The sequence below is a fragment of the Emys orbicularis genome, chromosome 10, assembly GCF_028017835.1.
Source record: "Emys orbicularis isolate rEmyOrb1 chromosome 10, rEmyOrb1.hap1, whole genome shotgun sequence".
In the NCBI taxonomy this organism is placed as follows: domain Eukaryota; kingdom Metazoa; phylum Chordata; order Testudines; family Emydidae; genus Emys; species Emys orbicularis.
In genome coordinates, this window is record NC_088692.1 from 12,875,554 (window position 1) to 12,900,364 (window position 24,811).

General features: G+C 42.8%; 2 protein-coding genes across 2 annotated transcripts in view; both read left to right on the plus strand.

The window, feature by feature from the left end:
- The first annotated feature begins 3,783 nt into the window (after positions 1–3,783).
- Positions 3,784–9,356, plus strand: ZFAND2A (zinc finger AN1-type containing 2A). Its single transcript, XM_065412184.1, is given in 8 exon segments — positions 3,784–3,853; positions 4,495–4,596; positions 6,074–6,168; positions 7,219–7,268; positions 7,270–7,348; positions 7,975–8,126; positions 8,669–8,758; positions 9,203–9,356. Coding segments are annotated over 7 exon segments (528 nt in total). The 5' UTR covers positions 3,784–3,853; positions 4,495–4,541; the 3' UTR covers positions 9,210–9,356.
- A 3,881-nt stretch (positions 9,357–13,237) lies between these two features.
- The window catches only part of C10H7orf50 (chromosome 10 C7orf50 homolog), a 209,526-nt gene continuing 197,952 nt past the window's right edge, over positions 13,238–24,811 (plus strand). Inside the window, exons 1-2 of the mRNA XM_065412387.1 lie at positions 13,238–13,304; positions 15,402–15,531. Of these exons, the coding sequence (XP_065268459.1) occupies positions 15,430–15,531 (102 nt within the window). The 5' untranslated portion in view covers positions 13,238–13,304; positions 15,402–15,429. The remainder of the gene's footprint in view (positions 13,305–15,401; positions 15,532–24,811) is intronic.

Here is a 24,811-nt window from a genome sequence, read left to right on the forward strand (position 1 = left end):
TTGTGCTGCCTACCACTTCATCCACTCTTTGAGTCAGCTAGGAAGACAGTGGAAGTCAAGAGCAGCACAAATGAAGAGTCACTTGGGTCATCTGCCTCCTTGGCAGCTTCAGTTAAGGAGGGCTCTACCACCCCTCATGCTGTTACTGATGTAAATGAAGGAGAAATCAGAGGTTGTCCTTAGTTGGGTAGGAGAGAAACTGCAGTGGGTGCTGGCATTGCAATCATTTTGTTGAAGAGGGAAGAGACTTACAGTGACCACACTTCCCCACCAAAATTTCAGAAAATTTCCTGTTTGCAGATCTTCACCCCCGCTGTGCATGGAAGTCACCAGTTTGAGTTTAGTTCATACACATTTCCAGGGAAGTATATGTCTCGCTAATTCTTCTTCGTCTGCTTGCATCTTCTGGCTTTCACTATGACCATCATTTTTGACGGATCAGATTGGAACCTGTACCGAAACAGTGGCTGGCTGACAATGCAACATCATTTCAGGCAGAGAGACAGTATTTTCAGGAGAGAGCTCTAGCATTGGCTTGTCTTGTCTGCCCGTAGTGTAAATGAGAGAGAGATTTATGTGAGCATGATGTAACAGCATTATGTCACATGATCACCACATGCTGTTTTCACTGTGTACACAGCACAAATCAGCCTTAGTCATCGTCATCCAAAACACCATATGCCTTTCTCCAGCTGATTAAATGAGCACATGACTCCCTGATCCGTCGATCACACTCTACACACGCAATTCCTAATACTATATGGGGAAGTCAGGTATTTATTTATGGGGTTACCTAGAGAACAGTATCAGAGACACACTAATAATTTGCATTTCTAGACTCTTACTTTACAAACATTAGTTAATTAATAATCCTCAACATCCACTGACGTATTATCATCCATATTTGAATGGTAAGGAAAGTAAGGTACTGGGAGGGAAAGATCAGCCATTTCAAAAGTAGATCTTGAGTTTTGGGTGCCTAGTTTTTGGGCGGTGTCCAACTCGAGCACTCACAGCTTCCGTTAACTTACAAAACCATGCTTTCAAGTGTCCCTTGCCTGTGTTCACCATAAGCTGGGAATGAGTGACACGGGATGGATCACTTGATGATTACCTGCACTGTTCATTCCCTCTGAAGCACCTGGCATTGGCTGCTGTTGGAAGATAGGATACTGGGCTACATGAACCATTGATCTGACCCAGTATCCAGTATGGCCGTTTTTATGTTCAGTTAGGCATCCAAAAACAGAGATCTCTGTTGAAAATTTTGATGCAGAAGACTTGCCCAAAGCCAGAGAGGGAGTTAGCAGAAGAGTAGGAAATAGAACCACAGTCAGCATTCTGTTCTCACTGTTAAAGAACACTGCCTCTACCTGGGTGTATGAAATTGGTTTACTTTAGAGCTGTGGGATCCCTTGGGTTGAATGTTGCCATCTAAATGGATGGTGTAGCAAACTAAGGGTATGTCTACACTGGCAAGTTTCTGCGCCACAAGTTATACCACTTTTATTAAACCGCTGGAATTAAACCACTGTTGCGTGTCCACACTGTGCTCGTGACGCTGGAGCGCACCCACATTAGCAGCTCTTGCAACAGCAAAGACAGCAGTGCATTGTGGTAGCTATCCCACTGTGCAACTGGCCGCAGGGTGCTTTGGGAAGGGTTTGCAATGCCTCATGGGGCAGGCACAACGTCACATGATGCAGGGTTCCCAATCCCATTGTTCCATGGGCATCCTACTACATTGCCAGCTGCTTTTCAACTGAAGTGTGTGTGTGTGCAGGGGACAGTGTGTGACAGGGAGTGTGTGTGTGTATGGAGGGGGGGAGCGAGACTGTGTGTTTTGGGGGGACAGAGAGTGTGTCAGCAAGCTGTCTTGTAAGTTCAGACAGCGACAGGAAGCAACCAGTCCTGAGGCAGGGGGAGGGGGAAACCCCGACGTCAGCTCCTGCCTCCCTCCCTGGGCTCTCTGCACAGCATCTGCCTCTGTGTTCAACAGCACGAGCATTCCACATTAATGGTTTGCTTTGTGTCCGAGAGCAGATCAGCACAGCAGGCAAGGGCTGTCAGAAACAGTGATTTGAAAGGGGGGGGGCGCATGTCTCCAGGGCAGCTAAGTTCAAAACAATGAGCAAAGCAGTCACTTGACGCATTATGGGACAGCTCCGGAGGCCAATTACAGCACAGAAAGCAATCAAGCGTCTATACTGGCAATAGAGCGCTGGAGCCTCTGCACAAATACCTGTTTGACTCTCGCTGAAGTGGTTTTTTAGCAGCACTGCAACTGAGGAGTTTCTGCACACAAAGTGGCTTGGCAGTGCGTACACGTCTGCAGTTTGAGTGCAAAAAGCTGCTTTACTGCGCAGAAACTTGCCAGTGTAGACAAGCCCTAAGTCTTGGTTGGAATGCCTCAATTATTGAGAATTGTAAGCACAAATCCTAGGAAGATTGTGTCACAACTACATAGTTAGAGGCAGATAAATTGAGTCCCACGTAGGCCTGTCAGTAGGTCTCTTGGATGAACCCTTATGCTAGATTACCATCAATTTCAGACAGGCAACATTCTGTATTCCAGTGTTGTACAGAATTATGTTCATGTACATTTGTGGCTATATACAAATATTACATGACAAATAGCTAAGCTCCTGTCTGCCCGGCATGGATGTCGCCTATCTCCTGACACTACATGGAGTTTAACTGGTGTCCCCTGCCTTGCTACAGAACATGATGTTTAGACCTCTACAGCAGTGCTGAATGGAGAGCAAACAGCAAAGAATAGAAAAAAGAAGATAGCACAATTTTTGTTTTATTAAAGACAAGTACACCTCTACCCTGATATAACGCTGTTCTTGGGAGCCAAATTTTTTTACCGCGTTATAGGTGAAACCGCGTTATATCGAACTTGTTTTGATCCACCAGAGTGCGCAGCCCCGCCCCCCCGAGCACTGCTTTACCGCGTTATATCCGAATTCGTGTTATATCGGGTCGCGTTATATCGGGGTAGAGGTGTATTTAGGGCTTCCTAGATTCCAGGCCTTCACTCTTGCTTGTACCCATCCCTCAGTGATCTACTCCCCAATGGGCTGAGAGGACTCTGCTCCTATCTAATCCTTCTCAAGGTTGTTGGGATCCTACCCCTATCCAATACCCGCCCCAAGAGGTGTGGGGATCCTGATCTACTCCCCCATGGGCTGTGGGGACCCTACCCCTATCTGATACCCTCCCCAAGAGCTGTGGCGACCCTGATCTACTCCCCCATGGGCTGTGGGGACCCTACCCCTATCTGATACCCGCCCCAAGAGCTCTGGCGACCCTGATTTACTCCACCATGGGCTGTGGGGACCCTACCCCTATCTGATACCCGCCCCAAGAGCTGTGGCGACCCTGATCTACTCCCCCATGGGCTGCGGGGATTCTGCCCCTACCCACTACCCGCCCCAGCGCTGTGGGGACCCTGATCTACTCCCGCAAGGGCTGCGGGGGACCTGCCCCTACCGGCTTCCCGCCTTGGGGTGCTGGGGCGTTGCCTAGTCCAGGCTCTTCTAGAACACACAGGCCCGCACTGTCATCGTCCCCCCCCTTCGGGAGCCCCGCAAGACCCCACCCCCCCGCCCTCTGACTCAGCACAGTTGCAGGCCGCTGATTGGCCGCGTGCTGACTTAGTGCTTTAGAACGCGCCAACGGCGAACCGTGATTGGTCCGGGGTGCGGATGTCATCATTAACCGCACGCGCCAGGCATGACTCGGCAAAGATGGGATTGGCCGAGCAGAGCGTGACTCAGCGGGAGGGCTGGATAAAAGGCCCGGCGAGGCGAGGATGGTTGTGGATACGCTATAGAGTGGGGGACGCGCGGTGAGTGCGTGCTCGGCCGGTCCGCGTTTCTGCGCGAGCGGACGCATCTCTGGAGTGGGTCCCCCGGGGCACCAGCCCCTTCTGTTCAGCGCTGCTGTGAGGCTTGGGCCGGTGGCTGGGCTGCGGCCTCTGTCTTCTGGCGCTCAGAGTGCGCCTCCCCTCCATCTCCGTGCCCGGGGTTGGCCTTGGCTAGTGGGGCAGAGAAGGGCTCTGCTGACAGCTGCGGTCACCCACCCGTGCTGCCCAGGGCGGAGACAAGCGGGGGGGAGTTCCGGGGGGCGCTGCTCATTCTGGGTGCACGCTCGCCCTTAAGAGGCTGTGATCTGTCTGCACCAAGGACAGTCCAGCTCCCTTCCCGGTGGGTTTCTTCCCTGCTCGCCAGAGGTGGAGATGGTGTCTTGGCCTGCCTCACTGGTGTGACCTGTGGCTAATGACCTGTTGCCGGCCGCTCGCTTTGGAAGGCGGGGTGCTAGCCTCACCCATTGTTTTCAGAGTTAGTGCTGGCTGATCACGTCCTCTGGCCAAATCTAAAGATTGCTCCTACGAAATGCTTTGATTAAAAATAAATGCTTTGTTTACTGGGGTGAGGTGGAGCTGGGTTGATACTGCAATAAACTAAACCCACAACTTCATTTTTGAAGGTGACAGCTGTAGTAGCCAAGGAGCTTGAAGGATCTGCTGGCCTATTATGGAGTTTCCAGACTTGGGCAAGCATTGTTCAGAAAAAACTTGCAAACAGCTGGGTAAGATGCACTTTGAATGTAGCTACTGGTATAGTTAGTTTGCTACATTCTGTTATCTGCTCTAGTCCTCTTGATTGCTTTGCATGAACCAAATTAACTCTCCTAGAGACAAGGGGTACTCCAGAAGTTGGGGTGATTTACTGAATGAAAGTCCAGGTCTGGTTCTGACTAGTAGTGGTGCACTGACATAAGATCAGCTGAACCCATAAATGCCAAAGGGCTATGTGCATCAAATCCTCCTGGGGGAACCTGACTTGAGGTATGAGATGGATACTCCTGATTTAGAGAACAGGAGTGAGATGAATTTGTTTTCACTGCCAGGACCAGAAGAGTCTGACTAGACAATATCTTCTAGTCCTATTAAAATGTACCCATCAGTACTCTGAGAATACTTGCTTAACTAAACAAGGTATGCAATACTAATGTTGCTTACCCACAAACTAATACTCCCAGCACTTTCTTAGGAACAACCTGAACCAAATACTGCAATGCTGTCCCAAAGGTCATATTGTTGGGTCAGCAGAGAAACTTGAGATCAGAAAATCCTGTCTATCCCAAGGCCTTCATATCTGAGGACTGTTAAACTCATCACATCTGATCTCTAGCATAGTAGTACAGGAAGTGAGAGTCTTTGTGGACAAGCCTTGAAATGAGCTGATAGAGCAGTACAGATCTTGGAGAAGAGAGGAACTAAAGAAGCAAGTGCAAACTGTCCTACACTAAACTATTGCAGATATCTGTCAGTCTGCATCTGAGATGTCTAGAATTACAGCCAGAACTGAAATAAACCTCCAACCATCAGTGAAATCCTAGAATCCAGAGAAGCACCTCAGGCTGTGGACTCTGGCAAGACAGGTATACAGTATGCCTGTCAAAATATCTGGATTTCTTGTTGTAATGCATGGAGTCTCCTGTTACTATATATAGATCAGCTATTAATCATGAGGCTACCCCAAGAATAGTTGCAGATGCTACACTTCTATAAGCTGTCTCAGCCATTCACTCTAACAGCTGGGAGACTTTAGTATTTGGGTATACTAAAGCAAATCTGCGGTGACTTGAGGCCTGGGAGAGTATTTGGTGCCTCTGACTAATATGCCCCCTGAACTATTAGCTGCTGTTGTGGTGATGAGAGAGGGGATGGGGCAGTTTGTTTCACTGTATTGGTGGTTTAACACGTCTTGCAAGTAACTTGTGAATTAAAAGGCAGAAATGAGGCTACCCTAGCACTTTCAAATTGAGAGAAGCTAGCTCTTCTCCCTGTTGCTCACTAAAATATACAACTTGGAATGGCCTAAACTAGTTCCATGTGAAGCTGTCTCGGATTCTGAGTAACCAGACACCTGCTTGGGTATTACCTACTTAATGCATGAGGCATTTACTCACAATGATTGTTTTAGTATTACTTTAAAAGGTAAATGTCTACATCTTCCCCATTTAGGACTTGCAGGCATATAATGTTATCTGCTTATTACAGATTTCCTTCCTTTAAAATGTGATGCATGTAAGGAAGTTTTCTGTAAAGATCACATCACGTATGACCAACACAAATGTACCTCTTCATATAAGAAGGTAAGTGTCTAATGGTAATTCCAAATGCTTGCACTTAAGGAATTCTCTAGCTGTGATGAAAGCCAACTTTGAAACCTGATTAGGAGTTTCTTGTAGCCTGCTTTGCTGGGTCTTCTGCTTGCAGTAGACTTGGATTTAGTTTACAACTGAATTTAAAAGTTCAAATGGTAAAACTCTAAGATGTAGCAAACCTGATTGCATCCTTCACTTAAATTGGGCTCCCATAAAGAGTGCAGATACAGTGCCTTGCATCTTCAGCAATGCAGTGGCTACCAGTTGAAGGTTCAGTGAGTTTTCTCAAAACCTTAACTTGATAAAAAAAAGTCCATGAACATGAAACTACAGAAAAGCAAATGACAAAATATTTGATGGATGGAAAGTCTGATTAGTGATAACATTGGGCTATAATATGGGTCAGTATGAACTGGAATTTGGGTTATCAAGACAGTTCTCAAATTTGCATTCTAGCAATGCAGAATTACTGGCCAGAATAAGTACAGCCTTATTTGAAATAAACACTTCATCTTATCTAGGTCCAGAATCTGACTTGACAAGTCATCTAATGTAGTTAACAAATGTGCTGTTCTTGTGCAGTCTTCAAACTCTTGTCACCTGTATTCTCTTGCTGCAGTTGCTTGTGGTTCTAGAACCATAGTTGTACGCCATACCTGGAAACTCAACAAAAGGACTTGCACAATTAGGGCTAGGGAAGAAACCAAATAACAAGGCAAGTGTTCAAGATTTGAAAATTACATGATCTAAAAGCAAATTAGATGGGACTTAATTGTAGCTGGCTAGCTCTAACTACAATGATGTTGACATGGACTTCCTGTAGTAACTGGAAATGCAGAATCCAGCACTGCTGAAGTGGATGTGCTGGAAGTTCTGAAGAGAACTTGGTATAGGAATGGAGGGCCACTCAGTTTGGTGTTTTTTTTTTTTTTTTTTTTCCCTCCCTCTTCAAAGGCAAGGGATGGAAATCTGAGTTGTCTTCCTTTTGAAATCTTGCTTTCAGTCCCATTTCTAATCTGATAACTTCACTGTCTTCAGGATGTGCAGGTTCCAGTATGTCCTTTATGTAACACTCCCATCCCAGTGAAGAGGAGAGATGCCAGACATTGTAGTTGGAGCACACATGGACAGGGACTGCAAATATGATCCTACTCAGCAGAAACAGAGGGTAAGGAAACTCCCTTTGAAATCTAAATTGATGCTTATGGAGACAAGCCTCCTAACTGCACAACAGTATGACACAGGCAGCAGCAATGCAAGTTCACTTGCCTATGCTGACACTAGGCCTCAGGCTTCCTCTGGAAGACTCCTAGAAGAGATCCCTACACTCATAATTCTTTGCCTGACTGTACTGATCAAGATCTGAGCATTAGTCCAGTTAGTGGTAGAGAACCATCTACACTGTAGACCAGCAAACAGTGATTCGATCTGTTCATCAGCCTTTCCTGACCAGTTGGGTTTGAACTGGTGACCAAGCTAAAGGTGTTCAGTACCCAAACAATCTAGTAGCTCTGACTTCAGCAAGTGCTAATTGGTATTATTGCCAAGACCAGAAACTGTCACTCTTGCTCTGCACTATGGTTATATTTTGCCCAGTAAGCAGTATAGAATATTTAACTCTGAATTCAAGGAGTTGGAACAATCTTATTCTAATTCAAACTGCTCTCTAAATTTCAGGTAAATCCAATTTAGAGGCCTGCATGCCATCTTGATCAGATTAGAAAATTAATTTGCAAGTAATGTGTGAAGTATTTGCTGCTTGAACTAAAGCAACTGTCCTGTACTACATTTTAGATTTTCACAAACAAGTGCTTAAAAGAAGGCTGCAAAAGGAAAGAGATGATGAAGCTTGTTTGTAACCAATGCCATGGAAACTTCTGTATAAAACATCGGCATCCTCTGGATCATGACTGCAAAGGGGCAGGTCGCTCCATCTCCAAAGCTGGGTAAGGATGTTAAATTTCAGAGTGCAGGGGGAAACAGGCTGAGGTAGGAAAGCAATTGCCAGAGCGAGGGGAGATCATACCATTATCTCTGCAACTTGCAGCTAAATGAGTTCTCAAATGATCTCTGGGAGGACACAGTTGGTCAGCATCTCACTGAAGTATTATGCTCTTTTAATCTTAAAGCCCTTGCTCCCAGAAGTTAATCTTTAGTCCTGCAATTTAAGAATTCCTTTGGAAGGAAAGGGATGACTGACTTTTTTTCTAGTGGTGAGCCTTTTGTATCAGACTAACTTCTACTGAATTTCTGACTTCTCTAAGGCACCAATTCCCTTAGTATCCAAGTGTTACTGTAGGAAACAATGAGTATAAACTTGAGCCTTTCTAATGAGTAACATGTCTCTTCTAGGCACAGCTACCTTCCTTGCTCCATGCAATAGGATTCTAGAGCAGCTGGGTGACCAGTTCTGCACAAATCTGGAAGTGGATGGATGTGTGATTGGTGGTGGAATAAACAGATGTTCAGCATGGTTCTTTCCTTGTAGATCTGCAGCTATAATGAGAGCATCTGAATCTAACTTCAGGCCAGCTGGATCAAACAAGAGGTCTTCTAACTGGTATCTTCAGCGCAACAGGTATAAACTGAAGTGTGGTTATGAGATTAGCAAAACAAGACGACATAAATCAGAGCCTTGTGTCTACAGGCTGTAGAACTGCCATTGGCATGCCTTCCTTATAACTTTTATTATAGTTGCCAGTTGACATGTGAGCAATGCCAGGTGTGTAAAGGAGGGGCATATAACAGTCCAAGACATGGCTAATTGCCACAGTGACCAAACAATCTCTGCATAGTGGATAAATGTACAGTCTTCAAATTGCTACTTATTACAATGACCTAGTAGCTGACTCTGTCCAGCACTTGACCTAGTCAAGATATAAGAACTCATTATTGGGTCACTAGTGTCATTAGTTCAGCCATCAGACTATTTCAACACTTAAATAGCTATTCAAATCTTCCTCATTAGGGTTGTTTGCTGCAGGATTTGAGCCTAAATCTGTAATTTATTCTGTTCTTTCAGATGCTGATGAGTGGAGGCAGTCCTAATGGCTGGATGAAATTCTCCTTTAAACTAATGTAAATTTATTGTCTCAAGCATGTGCATATTTTTCTACAGTACAAATAAACTATAAATTTTATCTTAATCTCTTCCAATAAATTGCTTTTCCTTTTTGTAAAGGACAGTAATGTGTTCTGTTCTCTGTATTAGGACTGAGGTATTCCAAATAGAATAGCAAGCATTTTCTCTTTGTAAAACCAAACAGCATGGAAACTGAGGAGGAAGGAAACCCCTGTATGCCTATAGCAAAAGGATACACTAAAGTAGTGAACAAAACACTGCTGTTACTACTAATACCACACCCCCAAGCCTGGACTATTGCAATGCACATCTGAAATCCATTTGGAAACAAGCTGTAGTTAAGCAGCGTATAGTGTGAACATGTCACCTGATCCATCTGTATTGGCTGTAGGGTGTAGTTTAAAGTTAACTCCACAGCTGGAGTTAAAGTCAGGCGTCTGCCATCAACTGTCTGAGGGACTCCCTATGGGATGCTGCTCAACAGAGGTGGTTGAGCAGAACTCATTTCTAGAACTCACTTGTCCTGTACTTAGAAATCTGAATCATCTTCAGGATGTGCTATAAAGCTCAATCTTCTTTCTTTGTGCAAGAGGAAATATCACTGTGCTCATAAGAGGAGTGAGAGGTTTGTTTATTTGCTTAGTGTGATGGGAAGAGCTGCATTTGTATCCTTTGTCTTCTCTCCTCTCTCCTTCCCCCCCCCCCATAGCATATGCAGTGCTCTTATAAACAAATTATGCCACATTTTCAAATGAAAAACTAAAGTCCTTAAGTAGCTAGTCACCAACTTTCAACAATATATAGCAGTTTAGCTTAGGAATTGAAAATAGTGTTTCAGATGAGTTGGAAGGGGATCAGTGTTGACAAAGAATGTAACTACCTGAACTGGACTCTAAGCAGGCCACTTATCTAAATTTGATGCCAGGTGGTCAGGCCCTCAATTTCATGTCTCATTGGAACAATGCCATTTCCACTAACAGCCTGTGACCCTCTACTATTATGCTGGATCATTGGTTTAGAACTAATAGAGGCAGATTCCTATCTCCTGGATCACCACTAGCTACAATGAGTTCACATTCAATCTTGCTTAGCTTGCGAAAGAGGAGGCTCACAGCACAAACTTCTGAACCAATACTAGGAATAATGGTTTATCTGTTTTAAAAGTTGTAGTCTTTTGCTCCAGAGGCAGCAGTGAAGCATACAGGGATGCCTATATTTGTTGTGTTCACACACAATAACTTCTATTACTAGGGAAGCTAACAGTGTAGGTGATCATCAATCTCCTATACTTATGGTAGCCCTCTAGACTGTGAGTTTAATTCTCAGAATGCATAGGAAAAGTGGAGTTAAGATCCCTTATAAGAATGTAGGAGTTACAAGAATAAAATTGTGTAATCAAGGCATTGTCACCTTACCATTGCATTTCCTGGTTTTAAACAATGTCCACTCTGCTCCTTTTAGATCCTTGTTCTGAGGAGTTGGTCAGGGCGATTGTAGCACTTAATCCTCTTTCAGCCTTTTTGTCCAATCCAATATCTACAAACTAGCAATATGTTTCCCCAGTCCTGAGTTAGAATGTGGTGGATGAAGAGAAAATGGTAGCTTTTGATAGGATGGGTGTGGTGGTCAATTCCTCTTTGAGGGAAAATGCTACCTTAGGACCCGTTTGGCCAAATGACCTTCAGAGTTGTACCACAACAGGGCCTGTGCCTTCAAGTGGTACAGCAATTTTCAAGGCCCTCTGCCAATGGATTTTAGAGCATTTTTAAAGTTGGCTTTAAACAGAAATCCTGCTATAACCCTAATTAGGGTGTTGCTCCCATGCCTCCATAATCAGTTTGTTTACAAAGTATCTTTAATCATTCAGGATGAAAGGTACCATATGCATTTAAAATCCTCCACCCTCTCCTCCTCACCATTTTCCTGGGAAACTTCCCTAGGGAAGCCAGTTTCATAGGTGGAGAAACTGATTCTATGTTGGAACCAAGTGACACTATCTACCTGAATTGGAAGTGATTTCATTGTCTGTAATACCACATTTCACCACAGGATGTCACAACAGGACCCACAATGAAATATTATTTGTTACTACTCAAATCACAACTCTAGAATATGAAAACCAACGGGGAGTCCTTGTAGCACCTTAGAGACTAACATTTATTTGGGCATAAGCTTTTGTGGGCTATAACCCACTTCATCAGATATATGGAGTGGAAAATACAGTAAACAGGTATAAATTATACAGCACATGAAAAGATGGGAGTTGCCTTACCAAGTTGGGGGGGGGGAGGGGTCAGTGCTAACGAGGCCAATTCAATTAGGGTGGATGTGGCCCATTCCCAATAGCTGACAAGAAGGGGTGAATATCAACAGAGGGGAAATTACTTTTTGTAGTGACCCAGTCACTCCCATCCTTCCACGTGCTGTATATTTATACCTGCTTACTGTATTTTCCACTCCATACATCTGATGAAGTGGGTTATAGCCCACAAAAGCTTATGCCCAAATAAATTTGTTAGTCTCTAAGGTGCCACAAGGACTCCTCACTGGTTTTTACTGATACAACATGGCTACCCCCTGAAACTCTAGAATATGACACCCTTGGGTATTTCAACCATATTATAATCCTATAATCTAGGTAGGGCTCATCTTGTATTTTTCTATTTAGTATATATACATACCATGGCAAAAAGTGTTCCTTGACCATTTATTCAAATGTGAAAACAAATGCATACTCCTTTTGGTATTGTTTTATATTCTAGCAAATGAGCTTCCTGAGAGGAATGATTGTGGAAACAGAAAATATTGGTGAATAAATAAATAGTGGAGAATATCTATGGAAAGCAAAAGTTTGTAAACAAGTATTTGTACTAGTATCCTAAGAGGTATATATTCATTCACTCAGGCCACAGCATCTGTTTCTGTTTCCTGTGTGGCCAAACAATTGACCAACACTGTAACGGTTTCAAATATCAAATATTACAACCTACAGATTAAAAATGAGTTGATGCATTTATTTAACAGCTAATTTCACAGTTCCATATTCACTGGTTGTGAGGGAGTCTGTGGCAGAGCTGCGTTTCATGGATGAAAATGCATCTGTGTCCACATGTGGATCGTAAGCTTATAGCTTCCCATGGACAACTTTGCCTAAGGTTCACGGAAACATATGTACTACAGTACTTTTATCATTTACCAGGTGGCAGCAAATATTAGACTACAAACTATAGACTCCGTGAGCTCTCTCCTCTCTTCACACACAAGTAGGGCAGAGCTGCAGGCTGATTAAGGTTGGGAGGTTGCAGCAAGAGGGATTGGGTGCACACGTAAATATGTCTAGACAAGGTGGGTGAGGTAATCTTTTACTGGACCAACTTCTATTGGTGTGAGAGACAAGCTTATGCACTATACAGAGCTGGTCTTCAGGCCTATTAAGGGCAACTTGCTCTTTCTTGGTACCGACTCCTCCTGAGAGAAGCGCTTAAACCAGCCACTGTCCAGTCAGCATCTCCCGTCCATTGCCCAACACGGGCTCCAGGCTAAAGAATAGCAGCCTAAGCCAGAGGCACGTGTCACTGGGGCCGCAGGAGAGCGTGCGCGCTGAGGCAGCAGCACCCACCCCAGGGCAGCTCTGTGGCACGTGGTTTGGGAGGCGTGGGGTGGGAGGGGGAACGAAAGGAGCGTTGCGGGGAAGACACGCGGCTGACTCCAACGGCTGGGAGGAGCCAAGTTCCTGGGGCCCCTCCCACTCCGGAAGCTGAGAGCCCGGCTGTACCGACTCAGCGCACAGCGATGATGTCAACACAGTGAGCCCCCACCCCACCCGCACGCGGGCCGGCCCTCTCGGAGCGCACATGCGCGCACGTCTGGGGATAGAGGCGGGTTTAAGACAAAGATGGCTTTCTATTGGCCACTCCCGTGATTGACAAAGCGAAATCCAACGAGGCTCCCTCGCTGGCCTTCGGGAGCCAATGAGAGAGAGGGGGCGGTCTGCAGCGCCAAGCCCGGGGCTCAGTTAAATGTGCTGAGGCGGGTCTGACAGGTGCGTGGCGAGTGGACTGGGGGAGTCTTAGTAGGCGCCCCTGTGGGGAGGGGGGCTCCTGTTCCAAGTCTCTTATGGGCGCAGAAAGCCCCGGGGTGAGGCAGAGCTCCCCGCCTGAGGCCCCGAGGAGCGGTCGCTGGAGGGAAGCCTGCTCGGCTGCCCCCAGCCTGAGGGGGCCGTGTGGGTGTCTCCCCGGAGGGCCTGGTGGGGGCAGAGCCTTGTGGAGGAGATTCCTTCCGCTGGGGCCGGGGGGAGGGACAGTGACTGAGGGTGAGGGGCACTCACTAAGGGCATGGGGTAGGGATGCTGAGAGTGAGCAGTACTGGGCCCTTCCCCACCCGACTCTCCTGTGTTTCGGATGACCATGCAGCAGGCAGTGGCCTCCTCGCCGCTGGGTAGCTCCGCAGGAGGCTCTCTCTGCCTTGGATCTGGGCGGCGGCAGTAATGCCCAGCTCCTAACCGAGCAGGAGGGGAGCGCTGCTCCAGTAGCATCCAGATTCCAGGGCATTGCGTGGTATTTTGGAAGAGCAAATTATTCCGTCGTCTCGTGGTTGCATAAGCTGATTACACATCAGTCCCTGGTTAGAATGCTCAGTGGACCGGGGGATGAGCGGTGCTGGTGTATTGGCCTGCAGCACACATGTAGAGAGAATGAGACTAGAGGTGTCAGTACAAAAAACCTGAAGTATTGTAATTGACCAACACTCAGTACTAGTGTGTTGTGTTATAGTGACAACAGCTCTTACTCCCTGTGTACTGACAGTAACCCACCGAGTAACCGTTTAAGGTCTTTGTCAGTGTTGCTAGTAGATTTTGCTGGTCAGTCTGTGATTAAATACCATACAACTGTAAACTTCCTTTCCCCCCACACCCTTTCTAGTGCCTGCTCACCATATGGGCACTTCATAGGATACATAGCAGCCTTCGTCACAAACAAGTGACTGATAAACATGGTATAATTAAAATCGCTAGTAATTATTGTAGTAGCTGACTATCTGAGGATGGCTGGATATTTTCTCTCTTCATGTCACGCTGCTGACCATAAAATAAAGTTGGTGTGTCACTGTATTAAAGTTACAGTTGCTACCAGATTAAACTGAAACCATTGCAGTAAATCTTTTAGTTTTCCCTGGGAAAACATTTTTTTGATTCTTTGTTTTTAAAGCATACCTACTTAATCACAAAATAAATCTTTTTTACAGACTTACATATTAGTAACTTTTTGAAATGCTATTCTATATGGAAATTGGTGCAGAACTGGTAGAGCCTTTTACTGGAAATTTAGTCAGACAGGCTGAGTATTGCCTAGGTGGTCTGGAGATACCCAGCAACTGTATCTTCCTTCACGGCCCCTTGAATGTTTCAGGTTGATGGTGTGGCTGAAATGCCTATAGGTTTTAGTCGCTGTCAGCTGCAACAAATACATCATAGATGTGGTTGTTGCCAAATGTAAGTTAGAGCAATCCATGAGGACCAGACCAGTGTCTGTCTGATGTCAGATCCAGGGCTATCTTGGAATCTCTCCCCCTTCCCCATCCCCAGGCTGTCTGAAATTAAATGCAAAATAATTCTCTATTTAAACACATTTTTCCCCTTGCACATCATCCAAAAGTGAAACATCTGCAGTTCTTTACATAACACAACTGAGTTCTCCAGTTTACTAATTAGGCCTACCACTTGTTTGTACATACCCATTTGTTGTTGTTTATTAATTATAATATTTTAGTACTTTTCAAAATACCCAGTCCTAATTGGAGCCAATTAAGCTGCACATTCAACACTTTTTCTAATATGAAGTTTGACCAAACCCAAATGTAGTAAATAATACTCCCAACTGATGCTAAGTTGGCTGGGGAGCAGGTGTTTTAAAAATTGATAAAATTCTATATTTATTCTCCTTTCTTCTGTGATTTGACTTCCACAATTTACTGCCATTTTGATGCAATTCATTGTGACAAAACCTCCTTCACAAATGGATTTGGGGTAAAAAATTTGTATTAACTCCACTCCAGTGTTGCTTTCCAGCATTGTACATTAATTAGCTCATACTGAATTGTAGCTGAAAAGTATCTTTCTGTGTCTGTCAACTAATTTCAGAATAGAAAAAAATACGAGAAACCCAGAAATGAAGGAAGAAAAAAGGAGGAAAAAATCAAAACGGCGTGTGGCAGAAAAGGAACAACCAGTCCATGAAACTGAACCAAAGAAAAAGAAACAAAACCTGGAGGTAAGTGCCCAAGAATGAATCAGTTTGTTTAGTTTGCTGGTATGTTGGTAATCCCAACACTACAGAAATAGAGAGGTACAATACCGGATCTGAATGCATTATTAGATTGAGTCCATGATGCATCCAGGGTGAAACAAAGTTAAAATATGAATGGATCTATGGGCAGCTGCTCTCCAGGCATGTCTGTTTTTAAAGAGTGTAACAGTGGCCTAAGTATATGATCACCGTCTGTGTAGGGTGTTAATATGAAAGATGTCAGGGTCTAAAGGTGAAATGGGAACCAAGTGGCTGCGATTTCTCTGGAATAACATCAGATGGGAAGATAGGTATAGCCTAAAACGACACATAATCCTGAGCACCCAGATACCATTTTTGGAAAAATTTGAAAGATTTGTTTTGAAAATTGTGTTGCATTAAAAATGATGCTTGTGTGCTCACTGCAGTCATGGAAACTTGTACTTTGTGACTGACCAGAAGGTGTCAGCAGCCTCTTCACATATAGAGCACTTACAAATTAATTTTAAAGGAACTGAATTTAACAGCATAACAACAGATTCCAATAAAAAGGAATCTTTCCCCACCTGCTGGAAACTCTTTTCTTTAGCGCACTACTGCATGTAATTGTGTCTTGCAAAAGCAGAGTTGCAGAATTGTTCTCACAGGAATGGTATGTGAACATGGTATTCCTATTCAGCTATTATGAGGAGAAGCAATACTTCAAATGTCATGTATTAAAATCTAATGGCTTTGGTGGCACTTTAAGAGGCAAGCAGCAAAGTTCAAGTTCTTACACTTATCAATTAGTGTTTGTTGTCTCTGCAGTTGGGTACCTTGCGTGAATGAAATATTCAAATATAGATCTGCAAAGTCTATGTAAAATCATTCAGGTCCTGCCAGTCAAATGATCCAGAGATCAATTAAAAAGCTTGACCAAACAGATGTCAAGTATATTAATATTGTAGATGAGAGAACAGGAAAAAAAATCCTGCCTTTCCTCAGGAGCTCTTGAAGTCTTAAATCCTGATCCTGCAAACATTTATGCATGTGCTTAAAGTTCAGGGTTTTCAGTAGCATTGATCTGATTCCCCTTCTTGTTGTCATTTACAGTAAAACTCGTGGATGTTCATCTTTGGCTAGATTTTATTTAGGCTCAGTTAGCAAATGGGACAAGTATTTTGAGCGTGTTTCTTCACGTGTGAGTAAATGTCCCCAGCTTGTCTGAATACAGCTATTGCAGCATAGAGGTTATGGTATTGCGCCTATAAGGTTCAGAAAAGCTGTGAAGACCTTGCAGTCTAGATTTCAAGTTAGTTGATCTGCCTCCAAACAGACTTAGCGAGGCGTCTGCTTCCTTCTACAGCAGGGGTCGGCAACCTTTCAGAAGTGGTGTGCCGAGTCTTCATTTATTCACTGTAATTTAAGGTTTCACATGCCAGTAATACATTTTAACATTTTTAGAAGGTATCTTTCTATAAGTCTACATACAACAATAGTTTAGTTATATATTATAAAGTAAATAAGGTTTTTAAAATGTTTAAGAAGCTTCATTTAAAATTAAATTAAAATGCAGAGCCCCCCGGACCGGTGGCCAGGACCCGGGCAGTGTGAGTGCCACTGAAAATCAGCTCGTGTGCCGCAGGTTGCCTACCCCTGTTCTACAGGAACCTCTTGAAAGCAAAATTAGGGAGTGTAGAATGTATAGGTCAGGAAGGGGAAGGGGGAGTCATAGTTTCAATTAAACTTGATATTTGATTATGAAGAGACAATCCTCCTCCTCTCTTCACACTACATATCCCAAAAGTACTTTAGGGATCTAGTAGGATCCTTAGCCTCCTTCAAGCGCCCCGTAAAATGAACAGGAAAGTAACTTGAGCTGGGTGGAAATAACTCTTCAGACAAAAAATTGTGTGTGATTTGGCGTGAGAATGCTAAAAGCAATTTAACAGAATTTTAACTATCTGTCTGTCTGCGCAGCTAGCATCGTATAAAACAGGGTAGGCAACCTATGGCATGTGCGCCAAAGGCGGCACGTGAGCTGATTTTCAGTGGCACTCTCACTGCCCGGGTCTTGGCCACCGATCCGGGGGGCTCTGCATTTTAATTTAATTTTAAATGAAGCTTCTTAAACATTTTAAAAACCTTGTTTACTTTATATACAACAATAGTTTAGTTATATATTATAGACTTGTAGACAGAGACCTTCTAAAAACATTAAAATGTATTACTGGCACGCGAAACCTTAAATTAGAGTGAATAAATGAAGACTTGGCACACCACTTCTGAAAGGTTACCGACCCCTGGTATAAAACAAACCCTTCTCCCCAGACAGACCTTATAAACCAGTAAAACTCAGACCTCAGTGGTTCAGGAGCCAAATTAGCGATCAGCATTACCCCAAGAGCCGTGATAGTAAATGAAGCAACAAATTCAGACTATTTTTATTATATATATAAGATATATATAAATTAATTCTCACAGCGAAATGACTGACCAAGTATTATTGTATCAACTACAATTGGTTAATAACATAGTAAAAGCATCCTGCTTGGTTAATAATTAAATCACACAGTGTTTTAATATCGTGCTGCAAAGAGCCACAGGAGACACGTTAAAGAGCCACTTGTGGCTCACAAGCATCAGTCTGAGTATCGCTTTATAAACCTTAAGAATGCAGAGCCATTTTGGACTGTTAGATGTCTTGTCTGATCAACTGTTGAGATACAAAAGTTAGTTTCTGCTCATTGTATAGGCTGTTGCACGGTGGAAGGAGGGAAATATTTATTAAAGAACAGTATCCTTAAATGCTATCTAAGAACATCACTAAGCGCAACAGTCATGAGAATTACAGGAGTTAGTGGGTGGCTTAGATATGTATGCAGTGTTAGTTTTATGGAGCACCATATAAGGCCTATGCTAAGCTATTTTTTGGCATCAGCATTATAAACTGTAACTGTTGATACCAAGAAAGCATAACTTAGTAAACCACATTTTTACTGTTTGAAATTACTGTTGAAAGTAACAAATGTGAGATACATTTTAACACTTTGCTTCAAAAATGGTTAATGAATATTTTTGTCAGTTATTTATTGGACTTATTTTGGGGAATACCCAATTTAGTTATGATGGTTATTGTAAAGTAATACCTTTGTTCAGCAAACATTGTCAGAGGGTATGCAAAGTTTAGTAGGAAATATGAGGTAAAGCAACCATATTGGCATTGTCTGGTCTTAATGTGTGAATCTGTGAACTCATTTTTTGACACCCTGAAATAGAAGTTGTTAAAAGATATTAAACCTTCCAGCTTTTTAAAAAACAAGACAGTGAACCCTTTGCTAATAACCTTAAGCGCTAATTCTAAGCCAAATCTTGTCAAATCTTCTATGACTGTTATGTTATATTTAAAACTGTGCTGTCAGTGATTTTTTTTCATAACTTTGAATTTTTCTTTTCTTGGTGTTTCCCTGGAATCTCACTTTTACAGTGTTTCTTTTATATTTGCGCTCTGTTTTGTTCTTGGAGGTTTACTTTGTTTAGGTTAGGGCTTCTCTTCCCCCCCCCCCCCCCCCCAAAATGTAGCATTTTTTTCTGATATCCGTATAGTATTTGAGCAATAGAAACAGACGGTGGGGAAAGACCTGCTAAATCATTAGTGTCGGTATGCAGGATTTTCATACATAGGTAGGTAGTTTGATATATTTATATTTGAATTTAAATCTAGTATTGCTTTAAAATAAAGAGCTGACACCTTGCTAAATGTAGGGGGTGAGGGAGGAGTCACCAAGAATTCCAAAAGAGTATTGAATAAAGCGTAATGAAGTGTGTCTGTCTTTTAATGTAGTAGCTTTGATTCAAAGTGTAATTGTAACTTTTTGAATTCTTGAAGCAGAAAGGTTCAGACAGGGTATAGTTGCTTACTAGGTTCTTATAAGGAACCTTTTATGGCGATGGAAAAAAAGCCAAAAGATACTTTTAGTCTTTTAAAGCTAACAGATGCAACTACATTTGGCACTGGAGAGGTTTCACTGGTTCATTAAGTCACTATTTACCCGTGATTTACTTTTAGCTATTCCAGCAGAGCATTTTCAGGCTGCAAAGTGGAAAATGTAAATCTCTAATTGATTTCCGTGTAGAGCTGCGGGAGGACAAGTTAAAATGTGTCTTCAGTGACTGGATTTAGTATTACATTGATCATTCTTTCATGACATTTGTTCCAAAAATACTTACTAGCATAAGGCAAAAGCATTCTTCTTTGGAACAAGTTTACTTTTCAGACTAATCTTGGTGTTCTATTGATTTTCATCTACTTGTTTCCTCCTTTTACATTAAATGGCAAATGTTTTCATGAATGTTCTTAGAACTATAATTCTAACTGACTTTGCATTTCTGTAGTGGAGTTAAGGAGCATATTGTATATGTTTTTAGTCTTTGTTCAGTCCTGTGTTTTTACTAATAGTTTATCATAATGTTACCATTTTATTAAAATATTTAGCAGTAAATGCCACACATTTTACTATTGTGTTTAATTTACCCGAACATGTCAGTTATTTCTTTTTTTTGTAATTTATCAATATGATCATATTTTAAAACTGTTTTTAATTTGAAATTGTCATCCTCAAGCCACATAACATAGAAATAATAGACATGGGGCAAATGGATTCTAAGTTGTGCATTCCAGGTTGACAGTCGTAATTTAAAAGCACCATTTTCCCAAAATTAGCTTTTTAAAGTTCTCCGATACAGAAAAATTTCAGTCTGCTGACATAAGGATTTCAGTATTGTTTAATATGCCAGATTTAAGTTCATTGTTTGATGACATGAGCATTGCATGTTGCATCATGTGTGTCCTTTTTCCCACTTGTTCACAAGAATGGGCCAGGCAAACAGAGAAGCTGGATGGCTAATGATTATCCATTATACATGTGAAAAATGCCTAGATTTCTATAACAAGCATTTGTGTATTCTGTGGCAATTACTTTGTGTGTCTGCAGAATACCAGATCACTCACAAATCACTTACCACGAATGTGCTTCTTTTTTTATATACATACACAAACAGTGCACAGGATTTTCAAAAGTGACTGCTGATTTTGGGTGCCTCAATTTCTGCATGCCAGATTTCAAGAGAGGTGTGCTCAACACTTTTTAAAAATCAGACCTCTTTTTAAGGTTGTCAGTTACAGGGAGAGCTGCGCTTTTAGACTCCTTTTAGCTGAGCTAAATGAACACGTTTGGGGACAGGTTTCACTACCCTCACACCTCTCTGGGTGCAACGATGTGTTCCTACTGCTCCTAGTCTGTCTCTCTGGGTTGCAGCTCCCATTTCCCAACTGTCATAAACATGACAGGGCCCAATTGGGTTTGGCAGCAGTAAGCCACTGTTCCTCCGGTAGCCTGTGACAATGACTAATTAAAGTGACTCAAAACCAGCTTCTTCAAAACAAAACATTAATTATTCACCCAAGGGTACATGGTATGCAGAGCAAAGGGTAAAACAATAAAGGCTTTTATACCTACTTCCTCTTAATTAAACCTTAATCTTTCCTTGTAGATTTTTGTAAATTACATTCAGCCCAGTTACTTCCACAGACTGCCGGGGGGAGCTTGCTTGCTACAGTTTCCATGTGTCTCTTTCTCTGTGGGCAGGTCTTCACTACAGCTTAAGTCGATCTAACTTACATTGCTCCGGGGTGTGAAAAAGACACGCCCCTGGGGCGACGCAAGTTACTCTCCTGGCTGGACACTCACAAGGCGGCTGGTCCCAAATCACTAGACCAGTGGACTCCTAAGCTTTCCTTGGACTGAGTAGGCTGCAGCACAGTCTTTCCCCTTGGCCTCTCCAGCATACTTCCTGGGTACAAGCTCTATGTCTGTTACCCCTTCCCAGAAAGAGGGTCTCTCAATCTGGCTGTCCAACTCTCCTGGGACAAGTGTAGACCTCCCCACTCCCTGGCTTCTTGGTAGTTTATGCACACCCTTTCCCAGAGCTCCATTCTTGTGGGTGCTCTGGATTTACCGTTCACCTCTTCAGGGTCCTATGACAGTGAAGCAAATGGACACACAGGCTTTGTGAGGGTTTCTAAACAAACTTTCTCTTTACTTTAGATTGCATAAAATATATATAGATCCAGACAAGAATTTCCCTGCTGGCATTTCATCATGATTCTAGAGTGTTCTCTGGGCTTAGGTCAGAGCCCTCTGAAGAATCTAGGATTCCCCCTTCCTGCACATAGACTCTATGAGTCAGATGAGACGCTTTCTCTCCTGTGTCTCCAGTTTCCTTCTTCCTTGGCTGGTTTCACAGATAAGACCCATGTCTCTGTTCCTCTCTTCTGCTAAGCTTCATATGTGTCTCTCTGAGGCTAGGTCTACAGTACCCGCCTGAATCGGCGGGTAGAAATTGACCTCTCGGGGATCGAATTATCGCGTCTCGTCGGGACGCGACAATCGATCCCCGAATCGACGCTCTTACTCCACCAGCGGAGGTGGGAGTAAGCGCCGTCAACGGGAAGCCGCGGAGGTTGATTTTGCCACCCTCCTTACAGCGGGGTAAGTCGGCTGCGATACGTCGAATTCAGCTACACTATTCGCGTAGCTGAATTTGCATATCTTAAATCGACCCCCCCCCCGTAGTGAAGACGTAGCCCCAGTCTCCTCCCCAACCTCTGTCTTTGTGTTCTTAAAGGGCTTTGCTGACACCTGATTTCTTTGTTCTGCTGTTTGGGGATTTTCCACTCTCCAAAAGCAGGCTCTTGCAGAGAACTTGAAAAAAAACTGGCTTTCCCTAGCCTTCGGCCATCCTGTTGTTCTCCTGGACCAGGTCTATTCATTAGTTAAAACCCTTAAAACAGTCTCTTTCGAAGATGGACTTGTGGGTGCCATTCCCCTGCTCCTTAGCAGGAGGTGCAGACAGCAATATGCAGTAAAGACAGTCATAAGACATAAAGGTATAAACAGTTCAACAAACCAAACTAGAATTCGTAAGTTGTACATAGATAGGTTTTCCCAGATTGTCTCAGTGGTCTTTTGTCAGTTTCTGTAGGGGTGACTCTACCACTTTTAACATAAAGATGTATAGTTGCTTACCATGAAATGTGACTTAGCTTCACACCAAATCTGTGTAGTTGTTCTGAAGACACTTGGAAAGAGAAATCAGCCATCCCCCCTTGCGTATGAAATCAAGTTACTCTTCATTCCTTAGTTTGAAAGCTGCAGAGGTTCGTCAGGGAGATTACGTGGGCCCTAATGGTTTTCAGGGAAGAGCATTGATTGCAATGTAAGAAAATAAAGTTTTGGAGAACGGTTTTGGACCTTTCTAGTACTTTGTGAAAAATATTATCACTGGCTTGGTTAGAGGAAGAGAAAGGAACCATCTTTCGAGCTCAGACGGTCAGAGCTAGCAGATCTTTATTATTACAGATGTTTTCTTGAGTGTTTGTAATTTTTCAGGTCTGGTTCTCTTATCTCTTTATCTTCAATGTATAATTTGATTTTGATACTGTTAAGCATTCTATTGGCCTTGAAAGTCTTCCCAAGGTACTGTTTCTTATTCCAGCCATGTTTCTGTGAGAGGCATTTGAAGTGCTTGTTTTCAGTTATCCAAGTGTTGCTTATGTTTATGGATTCCCTGCCCGCCCCCACTTTAATTCTTAGCTGGCTCAACATACCACTGCAAGAACAGCTTCTAAAAGCAACACTATGGCACTTACATTGTGCAGGTATGGAACTACAAAGATTTGACTGAATTGTCACTGATGGATCTTGAAGTCCTATTAAGAGAGGCCTTGCTGTATCCAAAGGATGTATTAATCTTTTGAGTTTAATGATGGCAAAGACAATGTTTCTCCAACATTCTTTGAAGATTTATAAGGTTCATTAGAAGCAGGGAAAATTTTGCAGGAAGTAATCAGTCGTTACTCAAGACTCAAAATTTAAACTAAGATCCTATAAAAAGTCATATTCATTCTGCTCCTAATTTAGTCTAGAAAACATTGTAACCTTTTGTGAGACTGAGTAAGAGACATTCAGCCTCTTTTAAATCCAAATTCTACTCTAAGTAGGTAAAAGGATGCTAAATGTTACAGTAGGACCCCAGATTTGTCTCCTCATAACACTATTCTAATCTGGTCAGGTTCTTAGGAATCAGAAGGGAGTTGTTGCCCTCTGCACTGCAAATGGATGGGGAAGGAGGAATCAACAGATTCCCCAAATAAAGACAAAGTCAGTGGGAAAGGAATTTTATTTTCAAGATTCCATATGGGAAATATAAACAATGAAGAATAAACAAGTGGTGGTATCCCTTTAATCAGTAGAATAGAATGCAGGTGCCCAAACAGTGAGACATCTATTTCCCAAATGGAAAAGGACAAAATCAGTAAAGAAAACATTTTTATTTTCAAGTTCCTGAGGGGTTATTACAAAGGCCAGTGGAGAGTTATTTTTATTAAATAGCAGCAAGATAACAAAAAATCCATAAGTAATTGTTTAATGTCACTGTTTTAATGATGGAAAGATCTATGTATAAAGCAATATTCATTGAGCTGTGGAAATAAAGCTGTTAGGCATGATATTGGTAGATGGCTGAAGAGTTACCTATGTGGTGGTATCTAACATGTTAACAGTGATTAGGTATCCTAGGTTACCTGTGGCAGAGTAATGAACATGTTTAATGAATCTGACAGACAATTAAGGTTATACTTTCAGGGTGAGGCTACTCGATCAGAGCGTATACAGTCCTTTGTCACCTCACTAATTCATACTAAAAGCATTGTGAGAGCTTAATGAGTTTGTTTGCAAATCATCTACAACTCTCCTATTCTTCTGCTATTCTGTTCCCTTTAATACGAGGCTTATTTTGTAACCTTCAAAAGAAGTGTTTTCATGGCTTGTTACAGAAAGAGACTATAACTGCAAGTGAGATGGTCCAAGGCGAGGTTCCTGTTACCTGGATACCGATACGTGGCTACATATCAGTTCGTATATAAAACCTTTAGAAGCATTGCTGTATAGGGATGCTAGTTCCAGCTCTTCCTTCACTCACTCAGTCATCAACTACCACTCTCGATCCTGTAGTGTATGCTTCAGTATTATCTTCATTTCATTCTTCACTTGTTTGGGGCGGGGGGGGGGAAGTAGTACATCAGTCCAGATGTGCTGAGAGAGGGAAAATGAGGGTTATTTAAAAAATACCTCTAAATTCTTTTGCTAAATTAATTCGCAGTACATTTATTTATTTATTAAAAGTGTGAAGTCTCATTGACACTGTAAAGTTTATAAAGAATATT